Here is a 10,749-nt window from a genome sequence, read left to right on the forward strand (position 1 = left end):
CAACTCGACGGTAGTAAAAATAAATTAACCATCGAAGCCGAGTTGGTCTCGAGTGTAAGCCCTTTGACAAAGCAAAGAGTAATTTTTCGCCCGAATTTGGTTACGGTAAATAGCTAATCGTACCTTTTTACTACAGGTTGGTGGAATTTCACGCCTGATACGCCTAAGCCAACCAGTTCTGAGTTTTCCCTTCTCTAATTTCAATATCTGGGGGGACTTTTTCAAAATCGACCGACCGAAAATCAGAACACCAATTCGATCAACGTATTGACTTACTGGAACGTAATATGACGCACTGAAACCTATAGAAGTGCGCGTGATTGATTGATGAAAAACAGAGAAATAACAGTACACATGCACTCTTTCACTGGTTGACTTTAAGAATATCACGCTTAATTTTTCGTGTCACAGCCAACTTCTTAACCTCTCTTTTACTCCAGTCAAATGTATATGGGACCAGATTAGATGCTGCTTTCTACTAGTTTGTTCTGTAGTGTCAATACGATTACTAAACTACTAAACACTGCACAGGCCACCACAAAAGCAACAACGCCCACACGTCTAATCAAGAAGAATATGATTTGAGAGAACTTAAGACACATCTCCCATACATAGGCCTCTACCAATTTAACATTTTAAATCTTAATCTACATACATTTCAAATCTTAATCTATTGTAACGTAGTAGTGTCCCCAATTAGCTTCTGTAAGCTAAATACTTACCCTGACACTTAAATAAAGTTATTATTTATTATTATTTATTTAATGATAGTCTTTTCCAATCTAATTTTAGTGCGTGGTCAAATTGTGAAGCTTTAATTGGTCAATTTAACTGTCGTAATAACATTGAAGGTTTAATTTTTATAGTCAATCAAATAAGCAAAAACTTGTGCCTGGATTTTCGAAGCACAAATCGTAAAGAAAGAGGAAGAAAAATTCTAACCGTCCGGCGCTTTGAAAGAGCTTTCCAAAGAGATCTTTTTCGCTTTAGTCCGTTTAGTACTTTACGAGGAACAACTTTGGAGCGGTTTGAAATGCAATTCTTCTCACTGCAGCCAAGGCGCCTCATGTCAATCAATCAGGCAGAGAAATGATAAGACTTATTTTCGAAGTAAATTTAGGATAACACATAGGAGATAATTTTCCTGCCCGGCGCTTTGAAAATGCTTTCCAAAGAGATCTCTCTCGTTCTAAACGGTGCAAAAATTTGCCCCAAGATTTTCGGAGCAAAAGTTCTAACAAACGGGAAACTAATATTTTAGCTGTCCTGCGCTTTGAAAAACCTTTCGAAAGAGATGTTTTTTGATTTAATCCGTTCAGTTCTTTTCGAGAAATGACTTTCACGTGGGTTAGAAATACGAGTCTTGGCGCTTTGTGTTAATCATTCATGGAGGGGAATGACACAGCTTTTCTTTTAACTTCGGAGAAGCACGTATAATTTTCCTACCCAGCGCTTTGAAAATGATTCCCAATGCTTACGGTGCGGTAGTTCAAAAAAAACTGATTTTTTTTCTCTTAACTCCCTGGATTTTCAATTTCCGATTTGGATGGACACGACCCGATGACCGTTGAGTGTTGGCTGCGCGATCATGGGACCGACGCTAAAAATCACTTTGACAGCGTGAGGCAAAGCCCAAAATGGATTAGGGATGTGTTCTCTCAGGATCATAATCTCTTGGTTTAATTAATTTATTTCCTTCAAATAACGTTTAAATCATTGTGGGAGCAAGTTCGGCTTCAGTACTCTTCGCCTTCTTCAGCTTCTTCTCCTCCTTCAGCAGAATCCACCCCTACTTCTTCGTAATCCTTTTCCAATGCGGCTAGATCTTCGCGTGCCTCAGAGAACTCTCCTTCCTCCATTCCCTCGCCTACATACCAATGGACGAACGCACGCTTGGCGTACATCAAGTCAAACTTATGATCCAGTCGAGCCCAGGCCTCGGCGATAGCTGTTGTATTGCTTAACATGCAAACTGCACGTTGCACCTTGGCCAGATCACCACCTGGGACGACCGTAGGAGGCTGGTAATTGATTCCAACCTGGACGGGAAGCAATCGTACAGTAAAGATTGTAAACAGTCTGACTGGAGACATTGCGTGACGGGGCAAAAATAATATCTGCGATTTCATTTAACACTCGGGACGGTGTTTGTTAAAATCCTCCGCTGCGTGTAGTATTTTCAACTTATCTCGGTGTTTTCCAAATGTGATGAAACACTATTCTCGTGTTTGATGCATTTATCAAATTTGTTAATGATCAACTGTTTTTTATTTGTAAATTGGATTAGGACAATTCAAAAACGAGAAACAAATACTCAAGATAAAAAGAGTATTCAACCAAGCCACATTTAAAAGGAAAAGAGGGATGGAAACAAACCTCAAACCCCGTTTTCAAGGGACAGTAACAAACATTGCGTGGCTATGTAGCAAGATTGAGAAAGCCATGTCTTCAAATATTGTTTATTTGTTTTCTTTTATAAGATTATAATCACTCAATCCTTCCTAAATCTTGAAAAAAATCCATTAAACAACTCACAGTGAGTCATATTTCAAAATACCTTGAATCCAGTCGGGCACCAGTCCACGAACTGTATCGTCCTCTTAGTTTTTATAGTGCCTATAGAAGCGTTCACATCTTTCGGCACCACGTCTCCGCGGAACAATAAGCAGCAGGCCATGTACTTGCCATGACGTGGGTCGCATTTTACCATCTGATTGGCTGGTTCAAAACAGGCGTTCGTGATCTCGGCAACATTTAGCTGCTCGTGGTAGGCTTTCTCGGCTGATATAACTGGCGCATACGTGGCGAGAGGGAAGTGGATGCGAGGATATGGTACCAAGTTGGTCTGTTAGCGTGACACGTACGGTTAGTTAATTACTCTAGCTCTCAAGAATTTGCCTTAGCTGGGTTTCTCGTTGAAAGTGTAGTGAGGTATTGGTGTGCGACATAACAAAAGAAATGTCAGGCGATCAGTAAGAAGACGACTTTTTTAAGCGGGTAAGGGCGGGAAAAAGAATATTCTACAGCCAAACCTTGATGTCCAAATGCCGATTGATAACGTTAGTAAGAGATTACAGATAATCATGCAAGCTTATTGATAAAGATGAAATTAATCCTGCCACGAGCCTAGGAAAAAGAAAAAATCTGAGTACCCGACAGTGTTCCAACCCATGACCTCTCATATACCGCTCGGGCGCTGCGCTGAGCTACAGAGATAATCTTGGTAAGCTAGGCCATTTTACTCGGAAAATGGTCTAGCTTATTGCTTCTGTCATTGTAAAATGCCCTTTTTGTCGCTTATTTGGTTCTTTATTTCTCTGGCGTTTTTATTATTTATGTCACTTGGTTTTGTCTAGCATCTTCAACTTTTAAACGTGGTCAAGTGTAGAAGCTTAATATTAGTGGCGACCCAAAAGGAATCTTTAATATTAGCTTTATATATCTGACCACGTCCAACTTTAAAGAGGTTGAACAAAACCAAGTGACATAAATATTGAGATCTACCTTATAAACCGACTTCAAGCCTACACTAATCCTTGCAAGCAACGTAGCCTGATTTTACCTTGAAAAACGACTTGACTTGTGCGTTTCACGTTGAATGTCATTTGAAAATCGATATCTTAATCTTTTTATTGTGTTCTTTGCCTTTTAATCGAAATCGGCGGCAATTCTGGCAGATAATTCATGGTAGGCCACATATAATCGCCTTCCCCTTTACTCCTTAAATGCTAACTGCAAGCAAACAGCAGTAATTAAATGTTAACCGCAAGCAAACAGTAGTAGATAAATGCCAACTGCAAGTAAACACAATATTTAAATGCTAACCGCAAGCAAACGGCAGTAAATAGAAGCAAACTGCAGGGAGATTATATGGGTGGCCTACCATGAATTATATCCCGCAATTCTTTGACCGTGCGCAAAGCATCATGATGCAAACACATGTACGCAATGCGGACCTATTTTTTGTTCGGCCGCCGGGTTTCAAAGGGCTCGATTCCGTAACGGAAATGAGTTTTTCTATGGTGAACTAACCTGAAATTCCGTGAGATCCACATTGAGTGCTCCATCAAACCTCAGAGATGCAGTAATGGAGGACACAATCTGTCCAATCAGTCGGTTGAGATTGGTGTATGTCGGCCTTTCAATATCAAGATTACGGCGACAGATGTCATAAATTGCCTCGTTATCTACCATGAACGCGCAATCAGAATGCTCCAAGGTGGTGTGAGTGGTAAGAATCGAGTTGTAGGGCTCTACTACCGCTGTGGCTATCAGAGGGGAGGGGTAAATGGAAAACTCCAGCTTGGATTTCTTGCCGTAGTCTACAGATAGGCGCTCCATAAGCAGAGACGTAAAACCAGAACCTGTTCCTCCGCCAAACGAATGGAAGATAAGAAAGCCTTGAAGACCGGTGCACTGGTCGGACTGCGCATGCAAAATAAATGGAGGAAGTACTATTTATTAAGCAATAGAACAATTTTTCCGTGTTTACATAACCTCAATTAAGCAAAGGGGGATTCGGAGAATTCGAGACATTTATGAACACTCAAGATACAGTCTCGAGTTTGCATAACTTTCGAGAATTCTCCCAACCCCCCGAGCTAGTGTTTAGATGAGGCTATGTATTAAAGCACGGAAAAAGTACTGTATTGCTTTTATAAAATAAGTCTCAAAAAATACGCGCGAATCTAAAACGTCACAACCGTGTTTACACTCTCATCTAAGCACACCTATCGACCAATGAGAGAGCACGTAATATCTCACTTATTTTATGGTTGAAATTATACGAAGTCAACAAAACTGACCGTATCATAGACTGCATAGCTGGCGGTTTAATTTAGTTGGTTGAGGGTAGAGGACTGTATAGAACGTGATCCGCCCAATGTCACTATTAAATATCACATGCAAGAGTTTCCTGTTAATAATAACTTATTACAATTTACAACACAAATATTGGGAACAAAATTCTTCCATGCATTCGTTTACATGGAGGTTGGTGGGGATTTCTATTTTCGACAGTGTTTCTAAACGCCACATCTCTCTCCTATTATAATGAATCTTGGTTTCAGAAAATGATGTGGAATGGGAAATGAGCAACACGACACTATACTTCTTCAGTGTTACTTACCAGTTTCCTGATTCTGTCGAGAACAAGGTCGATTTGTTCTTTTCCAACAGTGTAATGCCCGCGAGCATAATTATTAGCGGCGTCCTCCTTGCCGCTTATCAACTGCTCAGGGTGAAATAAGCAACGGTACGTACCAGTGCGGACTTCATCTGTGCGATAAATGAAAAGACTAATGATTATTACACGATCATCAAGAAAGAACCGAGTCTTTCTGGTAGCCGTTTTACGATTTCAACAATGCTATTTATTCTTATAATCCAACAAATATTTTTCGCGCGATTCGTCTAAACGCGTCACTTGACTGAATATGCCCCAGATAAAACTGGGGAACATCCGAGTCAGTATTCCCCAATTTTCAAAGCTGCGCGTGTTGCGAAAAATATCTGAAGGATAATAAACACAATAACCTCCATTTGGCGGGAAAATGTCCTGAGATATTTTTCCTTAGACTTAATCTGTCCCGAGAAGCGAATTCTCCTCGACCTACGCTCTCGGAAAACTGTTCGCTTCTCGGGACAGATAATGTCCGCGGACAAATATCCGAGCATATTTTGAAGCTAAATGGAGGCTATTTCTTATATATCATATTATATATTAAGATCGTGACTGTGTGTTCGCAGAATCGTAAATTAGTCTGTACATGAAACAAAGCAATAACATACCGTGAACTAAATTGCACAATAAAACTAACAATGACAATTTTTTCACAACCAAAAAAAAATTAAACCAACGCTTGCTAATGCTTTAATGTTTTAACTGGATACTCTTAGGGAGAAACAAAAAAAGAAAATAGCATGAGGTTTCAAATTTTTTTATTAAGTCTCTGAGATAAAGAAACTTAAAGAAAACAAGCTACATGTTCCAACGATTTCTTCGGATGTTTATCTTTCCTGGGAAAATTCGAATAACACAGCAAACACCTGCTCTGTGTAAACAAACGATTACAAAGGCTATCATCTCGATAATTTCTCTAATATTTTCTTTAAAAGATCAAATAAATCTTGCCGTGTACTTTTCTTCAAAAGATCAAATAAATCTTGCAGTGCGCTTTTCTAAAACAATTGCTGGCTAGCTCGTCAACTCGATAATTGTGAAGAAAATGTGTTGGGATTATCCCTTTGATTTGACAATTGTAATCGAGTTAGACGGTGTCATGGATGCGCAGCTTCATAATAATAATCATAATGATAAGAAATATTGGTCTGCAACTGGCAGAGACTCAACAAAAAAACACTGATCACTAGATACCAAACCGCATGAGTGGTCGTGTAAATTAAATTACGTTTGACCATAGCAAAGTTGTTTCAATATCTACACCAAATGTATTTTGCTTTATGGTCTTTTTGTTAACATGGTATCGGTATTGTATAAGTTTTCTCAAGGAAACAACGGCACAAATTCACATACGAAATTAAACAACACAAATCGTCCAAGAAAGAGTATGTAAGTCCGTGAGCACGCTTGTGCGACCGTGACTTTGAAACACTAAAAGTCAACAAAACCACAATAAAACACACGGGTACATTTTAAACATTAATGGGCATCAAAAGAACAATAAACTTTTTTTTTCGCACATACCAACCACCGTTGGCTCCAAGTCGACCATCACGGCTCGAGGGACGTGCTTTCCAGCTCCAGTCTCACTGAAGAAAGTGTTGAACGAATCGTCTCCTCCACCAATAGTTTTGTCGCTGGGCATTTGTCCATCCGGCTGAATTCCATGTTCCAAGCAGTAGAGTTCCCAACAAGCGTTGCCAATTTGAACGCCGGCTTGTCCGATATGAACAGAAATGCACTCACGCTGTGGACAGAGAACGGATACCATTTAAATATAAACCACGCTGGTTTTATTGAATGATACTTGAAGAAGAGAACAGTCAAGTTTGAAACTTGTTTGACAGTTGCTCGAGTAATGTTAAGTTTTCTTCTGTCCTTGAACAGCGCTGACCAATAATTTTGTTGTATATCGATCGATTCCAAAGTCGCAAAGGTAACCAAACGAAATCGAAGAATTTCGGAGCTCTTCTCGGATAACGGAAGCTAATCTCTGATGTTTTTCATTTTTCAGTATGTTAGAAAAAAAGATTCTACGGCGATCTCCAAATATATGTAGAGCTCCGTTTCGTTTTTGTCTACATAAAATATAGGAAGGAAATGGGAACTTGATACTTTCAACGTTTACATCTATATTTAAAACAAACAGAGCATATCAATGGCACCGTACATTTGTCAAAACAAATCTGACTCGTCAAGAGAAGAAACCCAAATAACTTGATCACGGATAAACATTCTACAAGCGGTGACAAATTACCGCAAATGAATGTAGTACTTACCATGTTGGCAGGTTCAATTCTTCGCCGACAACACAACCCCAAAGGCAAACTTGTAACAGAACCGCAAACTGAGTAACGCTCGCTCGGCGATAAACGATAAGCTTGAAGATTTTCCACTCAAGCCGGATAATATTGCACCTGCGAGCTTGTCAGGAAACTAAACAATAGACTACGTGTTGAAAGGATCGCAAATTATGATTTGTCTACGAGGGCTAAATTATTCATTCACGGCGCGTCCACCCACCCCCCAACCCCCCAACCCCCCTCCCCCGGCCGCAGAAATAAATTATTTTGACTTGCGTTGAGACAGTTGTTTCTAAATGGTTATCTTTGAGCTTTCTTTAAATGCTGTTTTGGTGAACCCAGTAATTTCGAAGTTTTATTTATTAAAATACTTCTTTAGTTCAATAACTGCAATTATCGAAACACTTGTTCTTGTCACCTGTCCTTTAGGAAATAAATGAAGAAACATTCCCTCTATTTAGCAGATAACAATTCTAGCTAAATCAACAGGGCCTTTTTAATAAAATTCAAGGTTGGAACAAACCTTTTCAGAGAAGGTTTGGGAAAAAAAAATCGATTCTTACGTTAACAAGTTGGTAAACTTATCATTCAGACTTTCGCCATTTGTCGAGTACTTTTTTGGTAAAATCATCATTTATTATTCCATTTCAAGTGATTAAGTACATAACACGCAGTGACAAGCTTACACTGCTGTCAAGTCACCGTATAAAAGTAATTTTAAAAATTGTGATTAACCCGACTTCACGCCTCTTCACGCAAGTGTAAATATATATGCCTGAATCAATTGTAATTCAATGTCTTTTTCCTGCAGAAGTTCGTACCAAATCTTATCAAATTAAGACAGCATGCAGTGCCCACGCATCGATTTCTCGCAAACAAAGTTATCAGTAACTTGGAAAATGGACAAAATTAAGAAAATTTATATTTCGCTAGGCTTTCATTAAGTGACATGTACCATCCCCGCCCTCCTGTCCTCCCTTTAACATGAATACCTGTGGCTTTTGCTCCGCAAGGTTTACTCTTCCAGCGGAGTTTCCCTCATTTTCGACATTTAAAGATCGTTTTACCAGATCATTGTATTGTCAAGAAAGCAGGTCATGTGTGAACTAGGGGATATTGCTTGATGTACTTTAAAGAAACCTGTCCTATTTGTAATTATATGTATGTAAGAACACATGCCAGTCCGTAAGAAAAGAGAATAGTTTGAATTTGGAAATGAAAGCGTCGGCCATTTTAAACAAAATCCTCATTATACTGTAAACCAAGCCACCACCTGCCTCTCCCAATATAAGCCTTTCCCGAATCACGGACGACTGCGAAATTTGATAGTTACGCTTATCATTATATGAGAGAGAAAATTACTTCATTGTGGTTGGCTGAGAGCAGACCAATTGTAATTTCCAATTACACGGGAGTGTCTTATCAGCGCAGGTCGCGGGTAAACAGCGCGGGTCGCGGGTAAATTGGTGCAGGTCGTGGGTAAATTGGCGCGGGTTAACTGAGACAGTCTCTCGTGCAATGAGATGTCGTGAGTTAAGTACATTGTGGTAGTAAAATTCGCTTTGTGAATTTTAGTATTTTATGTCCGAGCAAATGGTAATTAATCTTATCTTAAACACGGCCCTCCTACGCTTTTATAATATCGAGAAACTAGAAATAAATGTTCTGAATAAGGCATCGCTTTGCTAGTTCAACTCCTATTTGAACATATGGCAAGCCGTATCGCGTAAACCGGATTTACTCGATATCGATCGATATTTCCCGTGCAATGAAAACTGTAACAAAATCCTCGCACGTGATTGGTTATCAGTAGCCCCGTTTGAGCACTAATAGGACAGTTGACAGGTCATGCTTGTAAGTCGCCCTCTGGTGTAATATATAGATTTAGGCCAGCCTAAAAGCGTAGCTCCTGAGCCGGGTTGTTCAGAGCCCGATTAAGCTAACCCAGGAGAAGGTAGAATTGTGATTTGAGTTTTGTAACTTTACGATGAGGTTTCTGTATATTGTTTAGCCTTCTGTTTTGAGTTTGATAATCACAAAATACACAAAACAAAAGCAGTGAAAAACATTTGTATAGAAGAAAAAGTTGTAATTCAGTTAACTTTTAATCCTGGGTTAGCGTTAACCGGCTTCCGAACAACTCGACCTCGTTTTTAACAAGTTAACCTGACATGAGCCCGCGATCCAATCGAAATCCAGCACTTGGTTAGCGGTCAACTTAAAAAAGCATGTGACCTTGATGAGGTCTATACTTGAGAAACCAGAAACTGCAAGGGAACGCATACGATAAACGCTGCCAACGTAGGATCTACATGAGATCTGATGACATGCAGCCTCATGTAGATCCCACGTTGGCAGCGTTTATCGTATGCGGTCCCTTGCAGTTTCTGGTTTCTCATTTATGTATTTTCGGACCGTAGGTCTTTTCATATCCGATACGCTACGTTTTTAAAGCATGGTACTGGCCATGCGGTTGAATGTTTAAATGTTTAGGGTGGCATTGTCCAACCACATTTATTCTTTTACTTTTCGAGACACCAATCTTGACACTTTGTCTCCTTGCGCCCCGAAACACGTGATGTGGCAACGCGTGTTTCGGGGCGTAGTTCAGAGTACGGAACTTGATATAGTAAACGGGTCATTTTGCAATTTATGTGCGTTGACTGTTGGGCTGGCGTTACATATCCTCGCTACACAGTGCTGACGAGCCCCGAGAAGGGCGAAACAGCTGTCCACTGTTGCGATCCTACTTTATCGGTTCTTGTCATGTTGGTGTCTCGAAACGTTTTTCACATAGTATCAGCCTTGCAGTCTATTGTTTGTCTTCTAAACTTGAGCCCGCGATATGGGCAAGTGATGCTGGTCAGCGGATACCTTGTTTTAACAGGTGTCAATTGATCATAGCATGGATGTCCAATATCAAAGAAGACCCAAAGAAGTACATGCACGGTAAACCAAGGCTACATGTCCTTGTCAACCTATTATTGGAGTATGGTCGCCATCTTGCGCGACTCCGTCGCCGCCGCCATCGTGCGTACGCGCCCACGAACAACACCGCTAGCCATGATAACGATGAGAAAAACAACTCATGGGTTTCCTTTTCTTTCCTTATAGAAGTATGGGGCTCCGCTTGGCGGCCTGGCGGCTTGGTGGAGCTCCGCTAAAAACGTGTTTTCTTTCCAAAATTAAAGGCCTTTAAGCTCTCTCACAAACCAGAAAACGCTGCTACGAAGGTAAAGCGTTCCCAGGATGTCCCATCGGCTG

The 10,749-nt window shown here is 40.2% G+C and overlaps 1 protein-coding gene across 1 annotated transcript; it reads right to left on the reverse strand.

The window, feature by feature from the left end:
- Positions 1-769: 769 nt before the first annotated feature.
- On the reverse strand, positions 770-7,713 carry LOC145478866 (tubulin alpha-1D chain-like). Its single transcript, XM_081457050.1, has 6 exons — positions 7,462-7,713; positions 6,707-6,929; positions 5,129-5,277; positions 4,033-4,425; positions 2,558-2,845; positions 770-2,039 (listed from the first exon to the last, which is right to left on the reverse strand). The coding sequence occupies exons 1-6, from the start codon at positions 7,462-7,464 to the stop codon at positions 1,737-1,739; spliced, it is 1,359 nt and encodes a 452-aa protein (XP_081313176.1). The 5' UTR covers positions 7,465-7,713; the 3' UTR covers positions 770-1,736.
- Positions 7,714-10,749: the final 3,036 nt, after the last annotated feature.

Source organism: Orbicella franksi, chromosome 2, assembly GCF_964199315.1.
Source record: "Orbicella franksi chromosome 2, jaOrbFran1.1, whole genome shotgun sequence".
NCBI lineage: Eukaryota > Metazoa > Cnidaria > Anthozoa > Scleractinia > Merulinidae > Orbicella > Orbicella franksi.